The 22938-nt window shown below is 47.9% G+C and overlaps 2 protein-coding genes across 9 annotated transcripts in view; one reads left to right on the top strand and one right to left on the bottom strand.

Moving 5' to 3' along the window:
• The first annotated feature begins 927 nt into the window (after positions 1-927).
• GDF11 (growth differentiation factor 11) lies at positions 928-14968 on the top strand. Its single transcript, XM_055250714.2, has 4 exons — positions 928-1556; positions 6363-6760; positions 7276-7657; positions 14719-14968. The coding sequence occupies exons 1-3, from the start codon at positions 1112-1114 to the stop codon at positions 7654-7656; spliced, it is 1224 nt and encodes a 407-aa protein (XP_055106689.1). The 5' UTR covers positions 928-1111; the 3' UTR covers position 7657; positions 14719-14968.
• SARNP (SAP domain containing ribonucleoprotein) overlaps positions 8233-22938 on the bottom strand; it is an 83318-nt gene continuing 68612 nt past the window's right edge. For 5 of the 8 annotated variants that reach the window (XM_055250708.2, XM_055250705.2, XM_063621398.1 and 2 more), the window contains 2 exons: positions 18202-18291; positions 14961-15261 (listed from right to left, as the gene is read on the bottom strand). In XM_055250708.2, coding sequence (XP_055106683.2) covers positions 15220-15261; positions 18202-18291 — 132 coding nt within the window. In that variant the 3' untranslated portion in view covers positions 14961-15219. Of the gene's footprint in view, positions 15262-18201; positions 18292-22938 lie in introns of all 8 variants that reach the window. The other 3 variants (XR_008652196.2, XR_008652197.2, XM_055250710.2) reach the window with 2 other exon arrangements.

The raw sequence follows: 22938 nt of genomic DNA, 5'->3' as shown, positions 1-22938 counted from the left end.
GTCCCTGACCTCTTCCTCTCCTAGTCCCCTTAATCCCTCTGATGAGCCTAGCCTGGTGCTTCCTTCCATGGCTTCCTTGAGCATCTTCTTTGGGCTACCTCTGGTGGCTAGAGCTCCTCTGGTCTCAAATTCTCCACCTCTGTCCCCTGGGCTCTCTGTGCTCCCACCAAGGCTGACTCTTGTGGCTCCTTCTCTCAGGAGTTTCTGCCTTTCCTCTCCCCCACCCCCAATCCCCTGCACCTGCCTCCTCAGGGGCTCCCTTGGTGTCTCCCTGTCTGTGCCCCTCTCTCTCCTCCCCCATCCTGATTTCTCTCCCCACCTCTCTTTCCCAGGGCACTCGTCTGTCCTCTGTTCCTCTGCCCGTGTTCCCATCTCCATGACCCCCGATCTCTTCTGGTCTGGCTCTGTAGACCTCTGTCTCCTCCTGTCTAGTGGTACCCCTCTTCTCCCCATTTTTGTCTCCGCTCTAACTCTCCCACTAGTTGTCCCAGTCTTCCTCCTTCTTGGTTCTGTGTCTCCCACAGACACACTATTTCCCTCTCTAGCTAAGTCTCTCACCTCTGCGTCTTCCCCCTGACTCTTCTTTTCCTCCTTTGTCTCCCCCTCTCTCCTCCTCCTCCTTTTCCTGTATCTGTCTCTTCCCTCTTTATCTCTCTGATTCTCCTTGGTCTCTCTGGCTCTGACTTTCCCTCTATATCCGCCCCCCCCCCCCGCCCCCTCATATCTCTGACTCTTCATCTCTCTCTGGCCCTTGCTCCCTCACTCCCTCCCTCTCTCTATTCCTCGGCTCTCTCCGGCTCCCTCTCTCGCCTCGGATGACAGCGCTGCCTCTTTTGTTGGCTCCGCAGCCAATCGCCGCCGCTGACGACACGGGGGCCGGGGCTATAAAGGGCCTGGCCCGGGCTCGGGCCCCCCCAGCCGCCCGCCCCGGCCGCCCGCCCGCCCCGCCCGCGCGCCCGCCGCCCCCGGCCCCCCGGGTCCCCCCTCGGCCGGGCAGCCCCCAATCCCGCGCCGCCCGGACCCCCTCCTCCTCCCTCCCTCCTCCCTCCGCCCCCTCCCCGCGGGACTCCGGCGTCCCCGCCCCCCAGTCCTCCCTCCCCTCCCCTCCAGCATGGTGCTCGCGGCCCCGCTGCTGCTGGGCTTCCTGCTCCTCGCCCTGGAGCTGCGGCCCCGGGGGGAGGCGGCCGAGGGCCCCGCGGCGGCGGCGGCGGCGGCGGCGGCGGCGGCAGCGGCGGGGGTCGGGGGGGAGCGCTCCAGCCGGCCAGCCCCGTCCGTGGCGCCCGAGCCGGACGGCTGCCCCGTGTGCGTTTGGCGGCAGCACAGCCGCGAGCTGCGCCTAGAGAGCATCAAGTCGCAGATCTTGAGCAAACTGCGGCTCAAGGAGGCGCCCAACATCAGCCGCGAGGTGGTGAAGCAGCTGCTGCCCAAGGCGCCGCCGCTGCAGCAGATCCTGGACCTACACGACTTCCAGGGCGACGCGCTGCAGCCCGAGGACTTCCTGGAGGAGGACGAGTACCACGCCACCACCGAGACCGTCATTAGCATGGCCCAGGAGAGTAAGTGGGCTGCGGGGCGCGAGCAGTGGGGTGCTGGCTCTGACCACGCGAAGGGAGCCTTCTGCTCCAAGCGGGGCGCTCCCTGCTGCCCCGGCCCGGAAGCTTTTTCTGCGAAAACTTGACGAATTAGGGAGCGGGGGCTACTTCATAGAAGTTTTTCGAGCGGTGGAGATGGGCTGCAAAGTTGTATGCACGCCTAGTTCCCAGAGGTTGGGGCGGGGGGATATGGGGCGGGTTTCGAGATACTGCCTTCCACCGCCAGTATGCCAAAAAGATCCTTGCTGGAGTCCTGGGAAGCTGGGGCTGGGCAGTGACTCTGTCCTGAAGAGCCGTGGTGGGGAGGCTGCAGGACCCCCGCAGCCCCAGCTGGACTGCAGTGCTCTCTGCTTCCCAGTGGCCCTGGCGCTAACTCCCCACTCCGTTCTCCGTTCGCAGCGTGCCCACCCGGCTGCAGAGAACTGTGTGCTCTCTCCCAGGAATAGGGTCCCAGAGCCCTGTACACCTCCTGGCAGCCCAGCTGGCACTCTTTCCATCCTGACCCTTGTCTCAGACCGGGTATCCCAAGGGGTCGGAAAAGCTGTGCCTTCTTGATACTGACCGAGCTCAGAGAGCTCAACTCCATTGCGCTGGGGGCTAAGGACACTCATTGCCTACTCAAACCTTAGTGTTCCATCCGTTATTCGCCCACCCCTACAGCAGCTGGACTTGAGAGAGACGAAGACCTAGGAAAAAAGAGAAAGTAGTAGATGGGGGAGCGGGAACCCAGGCATCCGAGCCCCTGACCAAACGGAAGATGAACATGTAATAGACATGAGCTGCTTTGAAATTTTATGGCCTGGAAAATCCAGGCGAATACTACACACCCCCCTTTCCAGCTCTCTCTAGGGTCAGGTGACTCCTTCTCCTCCCCCACTGAGGTCTCCCCCCCTCCCCAACTACAGGGAACCAGGCCTCTCTTATTCCCTAGTGGTTTGACAAGGTTGCCCCCTTCCCACAGCCCCCTGCAACACACACAGAGTTTGGTTTTATGGCTGTGAACAGAAGACGGGGGAGACTGGTTTATTGGCAGATGGGTCATAAAAAGCTGGGGGCTGAGGGGAGTCCCAGTGGCCCACCCCCATAGGAGAGGCACAGGAACCCAGGTGTGCATCTGGGAGGCTGAGTGCCTCACGCTGCCCCTGGTATTTCTGCAGACCTCAATTCCACAAGACTTGGTCAGGGCTGTTAAACTCAAAGAACCAGGAAACTGGCTGTGGGGGTGGGAGGCATGGGGATCTGGTCTGGGGTTCCTCAGTTTCCCTTCTATTCTTAAGGCTTCTGCTTATGGAAGCTAGGGTCAGTCTCAGGTCGACTGAGGGCAGGGGTAGGGGGTGGGATTTCTAGGAAACAGAGTTATAGAGGAACTCAGATCAAGAGTTTGCTGGAAGATGAAGGTTACAGAGAGAAAAGATACTCTAGTCTATGTGGTGTAGTGTGTGTGAAGATTTCCAGGATGGGTGATGGGGCTGTGGACTTCTCCTTGCCCCTAAATATCCTTAGCATCCCTTAACCAACAGGCCTGAGCCCACAAGAGTTAGCTCTGGTAATGGGGATACACGAAGTGAAGGGACCCTGCCTACATGAGTTGGGCTGTGCAGGTGAGGCCTGGGTCGGTGGGGAGGGGACACCAGCTGGTAGGATGCCATCAAAACTTCAAGTCCGGTGCCACCCCAGGACTTGTACAAGTAGGGAACTGGGTCTCCGGCCAGGTATTGTACGTCCCCTTTAAGAGCCTAGCTGAGCTCTTAAGAGAGGGAGGGGGAGTGGAGGGGAGGGGAGGGGAGGGAGAGAGGGGAAAAGGAAAAAGAGACTTTTATAGTCTAATCCCCAGGGACCCGCTTTAATAAGAGACTTGTGCTCTGCTAATCGGGGGAGGTGTTTGTCAGCAGAGATGGCCTCCGTTCCCCTCCCCCTCCCTCCCCTCCCCCAGCCCTCAACCCTAGACCCCAGCCCCCACCTCTCCTAGGCTGCTCTGCCTGCCCTAGTTCCCTCTACCCTCTCAGGCTCTCCCACCAAGCCTTCATCCTGGGAACCCAGCCCCCTGCCCTTCTGAGAGCCAAGCCCAGCCCCTGAGTTTCTCTCTCCTCCCCACACCAAGAGGCCCCTGCCCTCTCAGCCCAACCTCCTGCCCTTAGGCCTTCCAGCCATGGTTGGGAGTGTGTGTGTTGGGGGGGTTAGGGTAGGGGGAAGGGGAGGTGGTGTGCAGGGAGGGGGTTGGGCATCTGCTGAAAATAGTGCAGTGACCTCTCTCTCCCACCAGCGCCGCCTGCTAAACCTGACCTGCTGCCTGCCACCAGCCCGATCAATTCAACACAGATGTGGCCCCTTTTCCTCCCCATCAGACCTCAGCATATGTGTGTTGGGGACTCTCTCGAGCCCCGTTTCCCTCTGTGGCTCTACCTGCTTCTCCTTTGTTCCTCCGTCTGTACCCTTTCTATCCTTTCTCTCCTTTACCCCACTAGGTTTAGCTTCCTCCCACCTTTAGCTTTCTAACCATCACCCACTCCTTTCTATCACTGCCCCCGCATCAGGATTCTCAAACTCCCAAACTTATTCTCCGTTTGCCATGCTTATCCCCATGCATCTTTCCACTCTAACTTCTATTTCTCTCCCTATATCTACTAATCTGCCTTCAATTCTAACAGTCTCTTCTCTATTATCTCCCTCACCATCTCCAGTCTCTCCCCTGGCTCTTCTCCCTGCTCTTTTCTTTCTCCCTATGTCCTACCTCCTTGTAGAACTGACTGTCCCCTGTCCACTGGGACAAGTATGTGGAACCAAAGACTTAGATGTAGCCCTCATCTTCAAACCCTGGATCAGCTTAGGTAGAGGGAGGGTTATGTTTAGAGCTTAGTAGAGAATGCGAAAATAGTAGTAGCTTCTCAATAAATGTTGGTTTGTTTTCTATTTTCACATTCTCTAGTTAATGCTCAGCACTCATGTGAAGCAAGAATTATTATTATCTGTATCACACTGAAGTTTGGTGAGTAAGGTTAGATAGTGGTTAGTAAGGAATCAGGCAGTGATTAAACCCACTTCAATTATAGCCAAAGAACAGAATTTAGATGCCAGGAAGAACTTTCAGGCACTTGCCCGTATAACTTAAGATTGGGAGTTTAGGGAGTTCATTCACTATGTATTTATTGAGTGCTGTCTGGCACTATGGGAGGCACTAAATCTACAATGGTGAGCAAAACAGACACAGTATGAATAACACAGTGTCCACTCTCATGGAGATTAGTACCTAATGGCAAGAAAATAGACAATTCCTATGCTGAAATTTGTAGAGTATGCTATTTGGGATGTTGCTTGTCACTCCCCATCTCACTAGTAGCTTCCCTACCCCAGCTACTTCTGATCTCTGAATTCTCACCCCCCAAACCCTACTCCATTGCACCATCACTGAAGCTCCAGCCAGTAAAATAACTGGACTACCAGGGCCCTGGGACCTCAGAGAATAATCAAGAAAAAAAAAAAGCTATAGAGACTTTGGGTATCATATCCTGAATATATGAAGTTCATTAAACACTTTCTCATCTCACTTAGAAGGTCCTCTTTCTCCCAGGGTGGGGGTGGGTAAGAGCTGACAGGACATCCTAAGTCCATCCTGATTTTGCAGAACTCAAGACATGGGGAGGATACTTAAAGGCGTAGACTTCCTAACCCTGCTTATACGGCTCTGGAAGCTCATTCCTGATTCTTCCTATCTAGAGTAAGGATAGACATATTCTGTCCAATGGAGACATGTTGTAGGGCACTCCCAGCTGACTTAGGAAAGGCAGTGAACAGGAGCTGGAATGGAAGCAGAGGCAGATATTTATTGAGAATCATCCATTAGATCCAAGAAGGATCAATTTATGGTCCAGAGCAAGGGGAAATGGGTCAAAATGTAAAGTTGGGATGTTAAAACTTTGTAAAGACCTACTGGCACTAGACTGAGAAGCCAAAGGAAGCTCAGGGGAGAAAAAAGGCATTGTAGTTGATCTGGTGTATTTAATATTATTTCTGGTGCTTTAGGCAAATAGGAGGCAACACCATGGAGGTAATTATTCCTTTCCTCAAGAGCTGGGGGCAGTCATGGTGATGATGATGAAGCAGCAGCTGAAGAAACTTCTTAGGAGAGAGAGAATGGGGAGACAGATGTATAGGAAGTGCTTGGATAGTTCCATTTTGCTGGGTGTTATTCCTAATGGGAGTGAGGCAAGAAGCCTAGATCTGAATTCTGGTTTACATAATGGGATAAATTTAGCTCATGCTCCCTATCTGGACCCTGGGTTATCCCCTCTCTGAGGCCATCTGTGTTTTTTTGTAGGGGAGGGATGTGCCAGGCTCTACCTGTCCAGCAGATAAATCAGAGCAGATAGGGGCAAGGTGATGGAAGGGCAGCAGGTGTGATAAGAGGTATGGCTTCTATAAAGAGCTTCAAAGATTCAGCAAATGTTGGAGCCTTACATGGTGGGAAAAGTTGGACAGTAGGGATGGTGGTGGAGGAATAATTTTGCAGGTTATCTGGTAGACAGGAACCTATATATTAGGGCAAGTGGATTAGGAAATAGACACAGATCAGTAAGGCCTTATAGGGCCATCATCCTAAAGAGGAAGTGCTGTTTTAGGTACTGGAGACATGGTATAAGATAGGCATGGGAGAAGGGTAAAGAAGAACTGGAAAAGTCAGGCTGAGAAATCCAAAATTGCCAATGCCACCCAGGACTACTGATCCCCTACACAAACACCCTTTGCTGATGCTGTGCCCTTCTCTCTTATCAGCGGACCCAGCAGTACAGACAGATGGCAGCCCTCTCTGCTGCCATTTTCACTTCAGCCCCAAGGTGATGTTCACAAAGGTACTGAAGGCCCAGCTGTGGGTGTACCTACGGCCTGTACCCCGCCCAGCCACAGTCTACCTGCAGATCTTGCGACTAAAACCCCTAACTGGGGAAGGGACCGCAGGGGGAGGGGGCGGAGGCCGGCGTCACATCCGTATCCGCTCACTGAAGATTGAGCTGCACTCACGCTCAGGCCATTGGCAGAGCATCGACTTCAAGCAAGTGCTACACAGCTGGTTCCGCCAGCCACAGAGCAACTGGGGCATCGAGATCAACGCCTTTGATCCCAGTGGCACAGACCTGGCTGTCACCTCCCTGGGGCCGGGAGCTGAGGGGCTGGTGAGCAGGGGGCCTGAGGTGGTGGATATGTGTAACCTGGCCCTGAGATGGGGTTACATTGGAAAAGGTAGACAAGGAATGTGAAGGAGGTTGGGGACTAGCATTACTTCTCTGGGGTCAGCAGCTGATTCTAGAGGAGGAGTTGAGGAGTGGGGTGGCAACTATTACTTCTCAAGGATCCAAATCAGACAACAGCTGAAAACTGGATTTGAAGGTAAAGGTGTCAGTTAATCGAAGAGCTGTGAGAACACAAAAACTGGCTGTTGAGGCACTGGGCCAAGGGGCTGATGGGGGTCAGGTTGCCAGAAGATTAAGAATTAGAGATGGTGAGTTGAAGGAGAGCTAGCTAGCTGGCAAGAAAAGTGGGCAGAAGATAAATTCTGGGGGTGGGAGCAATGGAAAAGCTGAGAAGTCAGCAGTCTCTATTCTAATGCCCCTGGCAGGTGGGAAACGAACAGGGAAGAGGAACTGTTCAGGGCCATATCACATTTCTTTCCCCTCTCCCTGACCCTCAGCATCCATTCATGGAGCTTCGAGTCCTAGAGAACACAAAACGTTCCCGGCGGAACCTGGGTCTGGACTGCGACGAGCACTCAAGCGAGTCCCGCTGCTGCCGATATCCCCTCACAGTGGACTTTGAGGCTTTCGGCTGGGACTGGATCATCGCACCTAAGCGCTACAAGGCCAACTACTGCTCCGGCCAGTGCGAGTACATGTTCATGCAAAAATATCCGCATACCCATTTGGTGCAGCAGGCCAATCCAAGAGGCTCTGCTGGGCCCTGTTGTACCCCCACCAAGATGTCCCCAATCAACATGCTCTACTTCAATGACAAGCAGCAGATTATCTACGGCAAGATCCCTGGCATGGTGGTGGATCGCTGTGGCTGCTCTTAAGGTGGGGGATAGAGGATGCCTCCCCCACAGACCCTACCCCAAGACCCCCAGCCCTGCCCCCATCCCCCCAAGCCCTAGAGCTCCCTCCACTCTTCCCATGAACATCACACCCTGTTCCCCGACCAAGCAGTGTGCAATACAACAGAGGGAGGCAGGTGGGAATTGAGGGGTGAGGGGTTTGAGGGAAAGGGGAAGGAGGGGCATAGTCAGGGTGGGGAGTGTTTGAAGTTTGCAGATGAGAAGGTTTGACAAAAAGACAGAGAGATGTAGAGACAGAGTGATAGAGACAGAGGAACAAAAAGAGCAGCAGTAAGAAGGCAAAGAGAGAGAGGCAGAAGAGACAGACTAGGCAGAGACAAAACACTGAGAAAGAGACTGAAATGGAGTAATAAATGAAAGCCCCACACCAAGCCTCCTTTCTTCCACTGGCAAGGTGAGGGGCTTGGTATAGTTTGGGGAGATCTCCCTGACTACTCAGTCGGAGAAGAAATCAAAAATCCATTCTTTTTTCCTTCTCTCCCTCCAACAGTGGCCAGGGGAAAGGGAAGTGAGGGCAGGGGCAAAAAGATTTGGGAATTTTTATTTATTTATTTATTGTGACTTTTCATTTTTTTTGGTATTTGGCTTTACTGGAATAGGAGGGCCCCTGCCCAGTGTGCCCCGTTTATCCCTTATTCCCCAAACCCTGCTCTCCCCAACACCTACTCACTTAAGCACTTGTATAAAGCCTCCAGGGTTGGGAATGGGAGTAAAGGGCAAGAGGGCGGACACATGAAGTTTAGTTTCTAACCCATCATCACCCTAACTCAACCTTCTCTGAGCCAAATGGCTTGAATTGAAGCCAGTTGTCATGGAAATAGTAAGAGGTTAGGGTTTAAGAGCTGGGGATGGGGGGGTGGGAGAGAGAACCCTCAACATCCAGGATCTATATAATGAGAGCTACTTTAAACCCTCAGGTCCACCCTCATGATACTGAGTTATTTAGCCAGAGGGTGCAGCCTGCTTATGCCCAAATTCCCTCAGCCAAGAGAGAGACCAAAGAGCCTCTGGAATGGCCCTGCTCCCAGCCTCTATCTTCAGGTCAATTAGAAAGAGTATAGAGACCCCAGAGTCCCCTGGGTCTGCAAAGCGTTAGGAGAGGTCAAGAAAGGAGCAGTAAGGAGGCTGAAGGTTACAGGGCATTTGAATCCAAATCACTGCTCTGGGCTAGGGAATAGAGCCAGCAGACCAAGGTGGGAGGGATTCTGGAAGGGGGACATTTTAGTCCCCTAACCCCAAAGCTCAGGGTGGAAGAGGGGAGAACAAGGAAGCAGAGTGTATAATTATTTTTTCCTTTTATTTTTGGAATCTAACAGTACCTGGCAGCAGGGAGGGGGAAAGTAGTGGGGAAAAGCATCTGACAAGGCCAGTTAGAACAGAGGATGGGAAGGATGGAGACTCCCGGGTTTGGAAGGCTAGGAAGCAGGCAGAGACTGGCTGCCATTACAAGTCACTAGCTAGGCCCATTCATTCCTCCCACAACCCTGACCCATTCTCCTCTGGACTCACTGTGCCTCAGTTTCTTCCCCTCAATGGAATGAGAAATGACAGCACCCGCCACAGCCAAGAGATGAATTCTGAGCACTTACCACGGGCACTTTATGGACATAAAATACCTCTCGCTGTGGGACAGATAACCAGGGCACCAGAGTAGTGGTGAAGAGATGTGAGGCTTAAGAGAAGTCACAGGCTTCAGAGTACAAGTTCCCCTCTGCCTCCCAGCTGGACAGTGCCTAGAAGCCAAGGAGTTGAGAATCTCCTGATCCACACCCTATCCTTACTTCACCACCAGGCCTCTTGGCTCCAGGCAAGAGCTTAGAGGATGTCAGGAGAGCTGGGGATAAGAACCTTCAGCAAAACTGTCACTCTAAGTAGAGCCAGCAGTTACGGGTCTGATAAAAACAGTACTGAACTGAAGTAAAGCCCAAGCTGGTGAGCAAAACTGGATGGCTCATTCTTCCCAAGAGCATGGCTCTCCCCCTTGGCCAGTTGGTGGAAGGGGCAAAGGTATGTGACAACCCTTGAGAAGGTGATGTTGGTGAGCTTTAACATCTTATTCCCATTCTTATAGTGAGAAAGTGAAACAAGGTCTTTCAGTAGAGGAATGGGCAGGGCTGTTAGGCTCTTCAGCCTGCCTTCACCCATATAGCAGCTATGCTACCCCCAAGCCTCTCTGGCCCTGTTCTTCATCCTTCCTTCTGCCCCAATCCTGGAGGACAAGACACACCCGGCCATCAACACCACTCACATTTCCTTGGTGGAAGGAAAGGAACAGAGAAGTGAAGAACAGATGATATCTCCGTCCAAGGTCAAATGACTCTTGATCTTGGCAGAGTAGGGATTGGGCAATAAGCATCAGGTATCTTCCCTCTACAGATTCTAGAGAGCTGGGGCATTAAATATGGGGGACACTTACAATACAGCCCCTTAAATACCACCAAATAAAGACCTTTGTGTGTATGTGGTGGGTGGAGGGGGGAGGCAGGGGTCTTTCTCTTATGAACATAAATCTGTGAGCTGAAGTCTCATTCCCCTGTTCCTCCCTACCCCCAAAGAGGCACAGAGTAAAGGGACTTGGGGGGCACAGCTCAGCAACCCAATGGGAGTTAGCACCCCCTCCCACCTTATGATGTGTGTGGACCTGGCCAGTGCCCCTCTGAACATATCATTATTAGTGTAATTATCATTTATTTTGTGTATTTGTTACATTGTGTGCATGACAGCCTTTGTTAAGGGTGTCTGAGGAGTATGGAGCTGACAGGGGCACTGGAATGCTGGGAAAGAACTTCTTCAACTGAGATCAAGGCTTCCTGGAGGGAACCACTGCAAAAAGGCCATCAGGCAGTTTTCAAGTTATGTGACAGAGGGCAAAGATGGCCATAGGGTGCTCTGAGTTTTGGGATGGTCACATGACACAATCCAGCACTTGAACCTGAAAAAAAAAATAAAAGCGGTCAAAGAGTTTAGAATTCAGTGCTGAGCTCTTCTCCCTAATCAAGTGCCACATTTACACCTTGGAGAACCGGAGGCGAAGAGGATCTGAGACAGGAAACCTCGCATTCAATGACTAAGAAGATGGGGTCCTGGAGCAAGACAGAAAACACTAAGGGCATGGTGGTATGAGGTTTGGGACATGCAGGCCAAGGAAGGATGGGAAGAGGACAGGAAACGGGGCACCTAGAACAACCCCTCTCTGAAAAGCTTGAGCCAAAACAGTCCCAAAGACAACAAAACCCCTCTCCCAGCCTCCACAGAATGGAAGATCTAAAGGTTCTCTTGAGATGATCCAGCTAGTGTCCTATTCTGCAGTCCATGTTCCTAGGTTTCCTCAATGAAGTTTGGCAAAAATCTAAACCAACATAGCCATCCAACTTGCCTTGTTACACAAGAGTGGCTAAAATAGCATCTCAAATATTCTTTCAGTTCACTGTAAAAATTTTTCCCATGTACCTAGAGCACAATTCCCCGGGAATATGAGTTGGGAATGGCGAAAGAATATTGCCTGACTCACATTTTTAAAAAATAAGCAAAGCTGGCTGGGCACGGTGGCTTACATCTGTAATCCCAGCACTTTGGGAGGCCGAGGCAGGTGGATCATGCGAGGTCTGGAGTTCAAGACCATGCTGGCCAACATTGTGAAACCTCGTCTCTACTAAAATACCCAAAATTAGCCAGGCGTGGTGGCATGCACCTGTAATCCCAGCTACATGGGAGGCTGAGGCAGAAGAATCGCTTGAACCCAGGTGGCGGAGGTTGCAGTGAGCTGAGATCACGCCACTGCACTCTAGTATGGTGACAGAGTGAGACTCCATCTCAAAAAAACAAAAAAAAAAAAGGAAAGCAGGACCCAGTGGTGTGCTCCTGTAGTTTCAGCTATTCAGGAAGCTGCAGCAGGAGGACCATTTGAGGCCAGAGGGTCAAGGCTGCAGTGTGCTATGATTGGGCCTGTAAATAGCCACTGTACTCCAAGCTGAGCAACACAGTAAGACACTGTCTCTAAAAAAAATTAAAATAAAAATAAGGAAAGCTCCTGTGATATCAACCTGATCCAGAATTGGGGACAGCGCTACTGCGGGTTCAGTGTACTGCCATGTTTTCCCTGTCTTATCAGTTCTATCAGCACATTGACCCCACCCAAGACCAACTACAAGACGGAGGCTGGAACTGGTTGAGTAGCAGAAGTGTTATGTATTCTATCTTCCCAAGGGAACCATACCCACATCTACCCCTAACTTTGGCCTGAGCTGAAAATGGGTTTTCTCTCCCTGTGGCTCATTTGTTTCCTATATTGAGAGAACACCCAAAAAAAGACTACTCAAGATGACTTTTTACAAGTCTTTTCTTCTTTATCCTAAAACATCCTCCAACCGAAGGCATGAGAAGCTATGCTATACTCTGACCTTGCCTATATTTTAAATGGCAGGGGCCCCAAGCTAAGAATCAGCAGGCAGTGGCATTTACAGCTTCTGGTCTGTAGTGGGGTAGAAGCAGGAAAGTCAATGCTCCAAAGCAACAATGTCCAGCTTTCCTGCCAGTGAGCTGGGGTTAAGGGAGTGAATGGGACTCTTTCTGCCTTTTCTTTTTCTCAAAATACAGCTGCATAACTGGGTGTATGCACACACAAACATGTTCAAACTAGGGCACTCACACCTAGCTAGAACCTACTCAGGGAAAGAAATATGTATTTCCACAGTACCCTGATCACCCAGTAAAAGCTAATATTTATTGAATAATTACTATGCAAATTATGGTAAGCAAATTGTAGTGTGAATACATGATATGAGAATATCACTCAATTCACACAGCAACCTTCACAATGGGTTCCTTTTGGTACAGTCTGAAAAGAGAATGATTATCTGCCCAGGGTCTCAGAGGCAGTGTGGCAGAACAAGAAATTAAACCTAAGTAGTTGCTAAACAATATTACATTCTAATCTGTCCTATTAAAAGTGATCCGGGAGGTAGAAACCTAAATACAGGAACAACATAAGGGAAAGAGATAACAAGAAAGTTCGGGACACCTTGGACTCAAAGAATCTGGAAAGATGTGAAACCTGTAATTTTCAATCCCTTTGGAAGGGAAAAACAAGAAAAGTCTAGATATGGCAAGAGAAGGGGACGTTAAATTTTGGGGGGATTCCAATAATCAGAAATAAGTGGCATTGCCAGAGGCCCTCATATAAGAGAACAGCAAAAAAGTTATCCTCCCTTAAGTTTCTCCCTCACTCCTCAGGTCAGACACAGCAAGAGAACTCAGCTCAACACCAAGAAGTCCTGCGCTCACAGAAGCTTCTAGCCTCTATCTTCAGCAATGCTTAAGAGATGGGGTGGGGGGGCTGGGCAGTTTAGAGTGAGAGTGGAAAAAAAGAGAATAATCCTACAGAACCATAAAAAAGTACAGATTTACAGCTGAGGAAGCTAGTTCTCCCCACAGCTTTTATAGACTCCCTCATTAAGAGCTTCCAGGTATGCAGAGAATGTCACAGCTTCAGGAATTGGAATCAGTTAACCACATATGGATGCTGGATCAGCTATAGTAGGGAAACTGGGGGATAGGAAGGAAGGGTACTAAGATCTCAGGTAAACAATTACAAGCCTCAATGTCTGTTCCATCTCCAAATGGAATTACTATTTTAAAACTGAATTAGGAAAAAGGCATCCTGAACTATTCATGCTCAAAGAGTATGTGGGGAATGACTATAATGAGATAGGAAGGGGAGGACTTCACCTGGCTTGGAGGTTAGAGACTTCTGACCAACACAGGAACAGCTGCTGAAATGGGATGAAAAAGGTTAATAAGAAAAAAAAAAATCCTCACAAATTGGAAAACACTGTTCAAAGATCTAGGGGAAGTAAGATGAGTGAGGAGAATAATTAGGCTTCAAGAAGAGAATCCTGGCAAGTAAGGCTGAATATCTTTCTGGAAGGTTATAGAGGATAAAGAGACAAAGTGAAGAAAACTTCCAAAAGATCCACTGTTCCACTTCATAATCAGCATCTGCTCTATTCTCTCATGTATTTTTCTCTTTTTAAAACCATATTCAGGTAGAAACCATTAGTGAATCTATAATCTCTCAAGTTACAAATCAGATCTATTCTGTTTTCAGATGAAGGCAGAGTAGAGAGAGGAAAAGCTAGCCCCAAGATCAGAGCCTGAGGTAAAGAAAAGGGAGGCAGACAGCAAAGAGGGAAAAAGGGAAGGTCATTCCAATTGTAAGGTTTATTTGGTTGAAGAGGTGTCAAAAATTTAACCAGCATTCCCTTTTGTTCACTTCTCCAAGTCTCAGAATGGGGCAAACTTCACAACAAATGGGCAGCAGTTTTTGGATCTGCTCTCCAAGGCACAATTTTTCTGAAGTATCTAAACTTTAGGTCCCTGCCTTCCTCACCAACCAGAGACTTGAGAGAAATAAAGAGATATCTTGACATTAGAAAAGTGATCAAACTATTACCATTTCATTAAGCACAAAACCAGACAGGTTTTAGTAGAAATAAGGATAAAGGATTATACCACAGCAACATGGGACCTGATCATAGTACCAAAGTTTTCAGGTAAGGTGCCAGGCTCCTAAGTCTTATTACCAAAAATAACTCAAACAAAAACCAAGCTTATATAAAGATTAAGAGGAGAAACTGCAATAACATATCCAAAAAGATTAAGCAGATTTCAGATCTACATGAACTTGAAGCCTCCAGTTCTACTGCTTATGTTCCCAATGATTTAGCTAACAATGCGTAACAGCTCTGACATCCTCTGTCATGCTTTGATTCTGCATACAAAATTTCTTCTGTCTCTGAGGGATATCCAGCCCATCTCCCTTCCTGAACTGACTGACCAACATAGTATCGTATCACATCACCCTTGAAATCAGGGCCCTTTTCCTTTAATGTGGGAACCTGGACTCCATTTTATCCAAGAAAAAGTCTGCATTATTAGCTAATAACAGAAGGCTACTAATCACTGCCCTTGTATTTATGTCCTTTGCAACACCTAAAACCTCCCATGTTCTCTGTTTTATTTCAGCGGGTCACTACAAGCTGCTGGAGCAAAGACTTGGTGGGTGGGTAACTTAACCTCTTCACAGAGGATAAAAAACGCTTGTGAGTATGACAGAAGGGAATAAATAGGCTTAAAAGGTAAACTCAATCCTTTTCCTTGTCTTCTCTTCTAAGGGATAAAGGTGTTATGGCCAATTCTCTATAATATTTGCTCCTAAAGCTCCCCTTATCTGGTCTAATCTGGCTCCAATAAATCAAAGGAGCACCTAATAAAACACATTGTTCTCTTTTCTATTTTTTTTTTTATTAACAAGCAACATAATCAAAAACAAAAACACAACAACCTTAAAGCTGAAACAGCAATAAGTCAAACTGCTGCCGCAGTTCACAGATGTACCTGGGGTACATGCTCCCTCATTGCGAGGCAGGACGTAGGCACATGACTGTGCATTTAGGCATATATGTGACCAAGAAGAATGAGAGAAATGGAAAACATTGGAGAACAGAAAGTATCAGGAACTTTTCATCAGGCAATCCCAAAGCGCTCTGCTCTTTTCCTCTTCTTTGCCTGTAAAGAAGAAGCAAGAAGAAAAAAATTAGACTGAAGACAATAGTTGCCTGGGTTCCTGGCTGCTTTAATCCAAACTCACATGAACTGTCACAAGGCCCGAGAAGGAAGGATGGCCCAGACTTGAGCTTGGTAGCTAGAGATTTCATTCCTGAATCTCTCCAATCCTTCCAGTTATCCAGTAGGAGCTGGAAAGTTTAATAGGTAAGGAGGGTGAGGAGTAAAGAAGATTATTGGGGGCGAGGGACAGAGAGAAGAACGGTGGTAGAAAATGGGAAGATTCCTGAAGCAGAGAGGGCCACTCAGCCTGAGATCAAGCTAGCCTGGAAACAATGGGCTCTTCACAGGCTGGGGAAAGTCTTCCAGTCAATGGGGAGACGGAGGATTTCAGAGGATAAAGGATTAACCAATGCTATTCATAGTGGTGAAGGAGATGCCCTTCTGAGCAGTCAGGTCCAGACAGTAGCTATTCCTTAGGACTCCAACTCACAAAAAAGGCATATAAATCTTTGATGCCAACAGAATGAACAGGGAGTGAGTGGTATGTGGGTGAGTCCCTATCACAGATCTTTTAAAGGAGACAACACTGGAGAGGACACAGAATGGTGAGGGAAGACTTCTGGTTCTGGAAGTGACTCACAGAACAGCACCAAGTCCTTCATGGGCACTCCCGACCACTGCCCCTCGCAGAATACAAACTCCTCTGGCTTTTTTCTAGTGAAGAGTGTTAGCTGATCTGACTCTAAAATTTTCAGGGTTTAATTTAAAAGACTAACTCTGATACTTATTCATAAAGAAGCTTTTCATAGGCCGGGCGTGGTGGCTCACGCCTGTAATCCCAGGACTTCGGGAGGCCGAGGCGGGAAGATCACAAGGTCAGGAGCTCAAGACCGGCTTGACCAACACAGTAAAACCCCATCTCTACTAAAAACACAAAAATTAGCTGGGTGTGGTGGTGCACGCCTATAATCCCAGGTACTCAGGAGGCTGAGGCAGAAGAATCACTTGAATCCGTGAGCTGAGATCACACCACCACACTCCAGCCTGGACGACAGAGCGAGACTCCATCTCAAAAAAAAAAAAAAAAAAAAAAAAAAAGCTTTTCATAAAGTATCATCCTGTTGGTACTGTCCTCAAGACAGTTCTTGCCAGATATGGCTGTTTAAGGCCTTCCACCATGATTGTAAGCTTCCTGAGGCCTCCCCAGAAGCCAAGCAGATGCCAGCACCATGCTTCCCATAAAGCCTGCAGAATTGTAAGCCAATTAAGCCTCTTTTCTTCATAAGTTACCCAGTCTCATGTACTCATGTATTTCTCCTTTACAGCAATGCAAGAACAGCCTAATAATACTTTTTTTTTTCTTTGAGACAGTCTTGCTCTGTTGCCCAGGCTGGAGTACAGTGGTGCCATCTAGGCTCACTACAACCTCCACCTCAGCCTCTGGAGTAGCTGGGACTACAGGCACATGCCACCACACTCAGCTAATTTATTTTAAACTTTTAGTAGAGATGAGGTCTCACTATGTTGCCCAGGCTGGTCTCCAACTCCTGACCTCAAGTGATCCTCCCACATTGCTCTCCTGAAGTGCTGGGATTCTTTCATTTTGAGAAACTATCTGTAATCAAAGTGACAAGAACAGGAAGTCTCATCTGAGTCCACTGTCCTTTTTCAGAAATGAGTTAGGCACAATCAGTTCTTATTAAATATTTTAAAACTATCCCTTTTTATACAGAATCGTTTCATTCTTTAAATATCACTATGAGGTAGGTATATTATCTCCACTTCCTAGATGATGAAACTGAGGCTCAGGAAGTACTATAACCTATTAATACTAAGTGGCAAAGCCTTTTTCTTTTTTTTTTTTTTTGACAGCAAGTCTCATTCTGTAGCCCATGCTGGAATGGTGTGATCTTGGCTCACTGCAACCTCTGCTGCCCAGTTTCAAGAGATTCTCATGCCTCGGTCTCCAGAGTAGCTGGGATTACAGGCACATGCCACTGTACCCAGCTAATTTTTTGTATTTTTAGTAGAGACAGGGTTTCACCATGTTGGCCAGGCTGATCTTGAACTCTCGACCTCAGGTAATCTGCCTGCCTCAGCCTCCCAAAGTGCTAGGATTACAGGCATGAGCCACTGTGCCCGGCCGCCTTTTTCTTTTTTGAGACAAGGTCTCACTCTATTGCCCAGGCTGGAGTACAGTGGCACCATCCAGGTTCACTGCAGCCTTGACCTCCTGGGCTCAAGTGATCCTCCTATCTCAGCCTCCTGAGTAGCTGGGACTATAGGTGTGTGCCACCACGCCTAGATAATTTTTGTATTTTTAGTAGAGACAGGGTTTCTCCATGTTGCCCAGGCTGGTCTCGAACTCCTGGGCTCAAGAGATCTGCCTGCCTCAGCCTCCCAAAGTGCTAAGATTACAGGCATGAGCCACCACACCCAGCTCAGAGCCAATTTTAGAATCCAAGCCTACCTGATTCCAAACATTATACTCTTTGCCACTAGTCTAACAGACTCTAACACTGAATTAAGTATATTGATGGAATTCAGTGTTGCCACTTCATCCAGAAAAAAAGTTATCAAGAAAAAGCAAAATATTTGGGCACTTAAGAAGTAGGTGGGTGGCCAGACATAGTGGTTCATGCCTATAATAATCCCAGCAATTTGGAAGCTGAGTGCAGAGGATTGCTTGAGCCCAGGAGTTTGAGACCAGCCTGAGCAACAGAATAAGACCCCATCTCTACTTAAATAAATAAATAATTAAGAAGTAGGTGGGAAAACAGTGTTTCTCTACTCAGTTTATTCACTCTCACTTCCTGGGCAACAGAGACCCCAACTCGACTTAAATAAGTAAATAAATAAATAGGTGGGGAAACTATTTCTCCAGTTTATTCACTCTAATTTCCCTTCAATGTCTATGAAGCATTCCAGGTATATTTTTACCTCTGTATCCTCTGTGGTTCCAGTTCCAGCTGAACTTGTGACAATTCCAAATCGCTCCTTCCTCTTTTTCAGTTTCTCATCATCTTCGGACTGTTCAAGGACAAAGGAAAGAGTTGAAACAAACTAGCCTCCATTCACCAAGTAAATGGGAATGAAATGATAACTTATTGGTCACAAGGTGCTAACCAACCTTGTGCCAAGAACTAAGGATCACATAAAGAGATAAGATACATAAGAAACTGAATAAGCTAGCATATACTATGTTGTACCCAGAATGACTAAAAACTTAATTTTAGGCAGGGCCTCAATACTCATAAGACAAGTAGGGTAAAGAAACAGTAAGAGGCCAGGCACGGTGGCTCACACCTATAATCCCAGCACTTTGGGAGGCTGAGGTGGGTGGATCAGGCGGTCAGGAGTTCAACACCAGCCTGGCCAAGATGATAAAACCCCATTTCTACTAAAAATACAAAAAAATATAGCCGGGTGTGGTGGTGGGTGCCTGTAATCCCAGCTACTAGGGAGGCTGAGGCAGAGAACTTCTTGAACCTGGGAGGCAGAAGTTGCACTGAGCTGAGATTGCACCACTGCACTCCAGCCTGGGTGACAGAGTGAGACGCTATCTCAAAAAAATAAATAAATAAAATAAACAGTAAGAAACACCCATAAAACAAATTTCTATGCTCAAGCAATTCTGGCAGTTGAGGGATATGGAAAACTGAGGTTTCACTGAATAACACTCAGTTACACCTAGTAACACCTAGTTAGAAGATACCCAAACTCCTTGCTGAACAATGCTTACACGTTACCAAGGAAAGAAAGGGGAAGAGGGCCAGGGTGGTATTTCTGAAAAACTTATTTGCTTGAAACACCCAGCAAAGCCATAGAAGGCTCTGAATAGTTTGATTCTTTTTTTTTTTTTGAGACGGAGTCTCGCTCTGTCGCCCAGGCTGGAGTGCAGTGGCCCAGGCTGGAGTGCAGTGGAGCTTGCTCACTGCAAGCTCCGCCTCCCGGGTTCACGCCACTCTCCTGCCTCAGCCTCTCCGAGTAGCTGGGACTACAGGCGCCCGCCACCACGCCCGGCTAATTTTTTTTGTATTTTTAGTAGAGACGGGATTTCACCGTGGTCTCGATCTCCTGACCTCATGATCTGCCCGCCTTGGCCTCCCAAAGTGCTGGGATTATGAGCGTGAGCCACCGCACCCGGCCGTGAAATGATTCTTAAAACAGGTGAATCAAGGTGACAGCCATGGTCAACTCTCTAAGAGAGATGCTGTGGACATTTTCCAAGCATCTATGAAACTCATGATGTCTGCCTGGGAATGAGAGAATATTTCAGTTTACCATGAGTTGGAGCTGGCCATTATCCTAGGTGTTTTATAACATTCATGTCCAACACTGCTCAGTATAAGAGTCTATATATTTTCCTATCAGAACCTAAACCCTACCACTTTATTTAGCCCACTTTAACAGTTATTTTCTCTTTCTCCACCTCCCCCTCACATCTTATCACCAGTCATCAGAAGCTCAGCCTCAGGATTAGAAAACATCTGAAATCAGGTAGGCTCCTCGGGTGTCTTTCCCCCAGGAAGGATTTTCTAAAATTTGGCACATAAATAAAAAGATCTCATTCTCTCATAATCTCAAGAGACCCTCTACTCCCTAGCGATATACCTATCCTCACTAAACAGAAGGAAAGTTTCTTTGACTTTATTTACTAAGTTAACCCAACAGATGGACAGATCAAGAGTTCAAACAAGGGCACAGTGGCTCACACCTGTAATTCCAGCACTTTGGGAGGCCAAGGCAGGCAGATCACTTGAGGTCAGGAGTTGGAGACCAGCCTGGCCAACAGGGTGAAACCCGTCTTTACTAAACATACAAAAATTGGCCAAGTATGGCTGCAGGTGCCTGTAATCCCAGCTACTTGGGAGGCTGAGGCAGGAAAATAGCTTGAACCCAGGAGGCAGAGGCTACAGCAATTTGAGATCATGCCACTGCAGTCCAGCCTGGGTGACAGAGCGGGACTCCGTCTCAAAAGAGTTCAAACAAACTACTTTTTTTTTTTTTTTTTTTTTTTTTTTTGAGACAGAGTCTTACTTCGTTACCCAGGCTGGAGTGCAGTGGCACAATCTCAGCTCACTACAACCTGTGCCTCCCAAGTAGCTGGACTACAGGCATGCGCCACCACACCCGGCCAATTTTGTATTTTTAGTAGAGACGGGGTTTCTCCATGTTGGTCAGGCTGGTCTCAAACTCCCAACCTCAGGTGATCAGCCCGCCTTGGCCTCCCAAAGTGCTGGGATTACAGGTGTGAGCCACTGCGCCCGGCCTCAAACAAACTTTTAAAGAATGTCTGTGTGCTGCTTCTGAGCTGGATTTGTTTTTAAACCCCAAGGAAATTATATTCCTACAGTCTATAGGCAGGCTGTGTCTCTGGGTGTCCCAAAACTACAGGGTCAAAAGCAAAGGTAACAAAAAGACCTACAGAAACACAGGAATTTTTCAATGCCTCTACTCTCAACCCCAACCAAGGAGTTGCCTTTGTCCCCATGGCCACAGCAGCCACCTGTACAAATCAAAAGCAGGGCAGCTATCCAGCTTTCTGTGCTCAATTTAACTAGTCCACCTGTCTGAACACAGCAGGCAGGAGTACTGTCTTGGTCTTTCTTTAACTCTTTCAGCTTGAGAAAGATGTTCATTTTCTCCCTTTTGCTGCACCTGCTTTCTAGTGAGTAGGAAGGGACCTAAGAAAGAATGATGGTTACGAAGCAATTAAGAATCCTATACAAGTTATCATTTAATCACAGTTTATTACTAGAATAAACTACTGCCTACACAGTTTTTCTGCCTTTCTCATTATGACCACCAGCAAATCCACAGCGGGTACCTCATTAATGTACTCTAAACTATTGTAAAAACATTAAGCCAGGTTCAAAGAAAAAAATAAGTATTCTTGTCCTTAATAATAATAAATTAAAATAATAACATTATAGCCATGAACATTTGAGTGCTTAGTATGTGCCAGGTACTGTGTGCAGTTCTTTACATGCAATATCTCATTTACTACCTTTTTTTTTTTTTCCCCGAGACAGAGTCTCGCTCTGTCGCCCAGGCTGGAGTGCAGTGGTGCCATCTTGGCTCAATGCAACCTCCACCTTCCAGGTTCAAGTGATTCTCCCGCCTCAGCCTCCTGAGTAGCTGGGACTACAGGCGCGTGCCACCGCGCCTGGCTAATTTTTGTGTTTTTAGTAGAGATGGGGTTTCGTCACATTAGCCAGGCTGGTCTCGAACTCCTGACCTCAGGTGATCCACCCACTTTGGCCTCCCAAAGTGTTGGGATTACAGGCATGAGCCACTGCATCCAGGCTCATTTGCTACTTTATTTTAATTTTTGCAGAGAGGGGAGTCTCGTTATGTTTCCCAGGCTAGTCTTGAACTCCTGGGCTCAATCAATCTTCTTGCCTCAGCCTCCCAAAGTGCTGGGATTACAGGTGTGAGCCACTGTACCTGGCATCATTTACTTCTTATAATAATCCTATGGAGTAGGCACTGTAATTAAATTCATTTCATAGATAGGAAAATTTAGTCTTGGAGAGATTAAGTGACTCACCCAAAATTTCACAAATAATACGAGGATTGGAATCCAGGACATTTTACTCAGGAATCCACTTTCTTAGCTTTACCACCTCCCCAAGGTATCTCACTTAAGTTATTTCTTTGGAAGAACAGTAGGACAATTAAGTGCTTAATTCCCAAGGAGGAAGGATCACCAGAACCCTTAGCTAAAAAAACCTGTAAATTTTAATCACATCACTCAAATAATCAGGTCAAGAATACTAGGACCCCTTCTATCATACCATATACCTACAATTTATAAGTAACAGTATCTAGGGAAAGGGCTCCAGTTAGTAATCTTGTACTAATGTTTTTCTCAGCTGAGTCTGTTTCTAATTTTGCCTAATTGGCTATTCCATTTGTTGAGATGTAATAAAAGAATAAGGGGCTGGGAGCGGTGGCTCACATCTGTAATCTCACCACTTTGAGAAAATCCCAGGAAGGATTTTCTAAAATCACCTGAAGTCAGGAGTTCGAGACCAGCCTGACCAACATGGAGAAACCCTGTCTCTACTAAAAATACAAAATTAGCCAGGCGTGGTGGCGCATGCCTGTAATCCCAGCTACTTGGGAGGCTGAGGCAGGAGAAGCGCTTGAACCCGGGAGGCAGAGGTTGCGGTGAGCCGAGATCTCACCACTGCACTCCAGCCTGGGCAACAAGAGCAAAACTCCATCTCAAAAAAAAAAAAAAAAAAAAAAGAATAAGGCTGGGCGCAGTGGCTCACACCTGTAATCCCAGCACTTTGGGAGGCCGAGGCAGGCAGATCACAAGGTCAAGATATAGAGAACATCCTGGCCAACATGATGAAACCCCGTCTCTATTAAAAAAATACAAAAATTAGCTGGGTGTGGTGGCGAGTAGTAGTCCCTACTGGGGAAGCTGAGGCAGGAGAATCACTTGAACCTGGGAGGTGGAGGTTGCAGGGAGCCAAGATCACGCCACTGTATTCCAGCCTGGTGACGGAGCCAGACTCCGTCTCACAAAAAAAAAAAAAAAAAAAAAAAGAATAAGAAAGGTTTCCAACAAACATTAAGTCCCACCACATTTTTTACTAACAAAGTCAAGGGGGAAAGTTTTCTTGATCTACTACCACTAAGATAAAGTGAATAGAGAATATA

This window comes from Symphalangus syndactylus, chromosome 17, assembly GCF_028878055.3.
Source record: "Symphalangus syndactylus isolate Jambi chromosome 17, NHGRI_mSymSyn1-v2.1_pri, whole genome shotgun sequence".
In the NCBI taxonomy this organism is placed as follows: domain Eukaryota; kingdom Metazoa; phylum Chordata; class Mammalia; order Primates; family Hylobatidae; genus Symphalangus; species Symphalangus syndactylus.
This window is presented reverse-complemented; position numbering and strand designations above follow the sequence as displayed.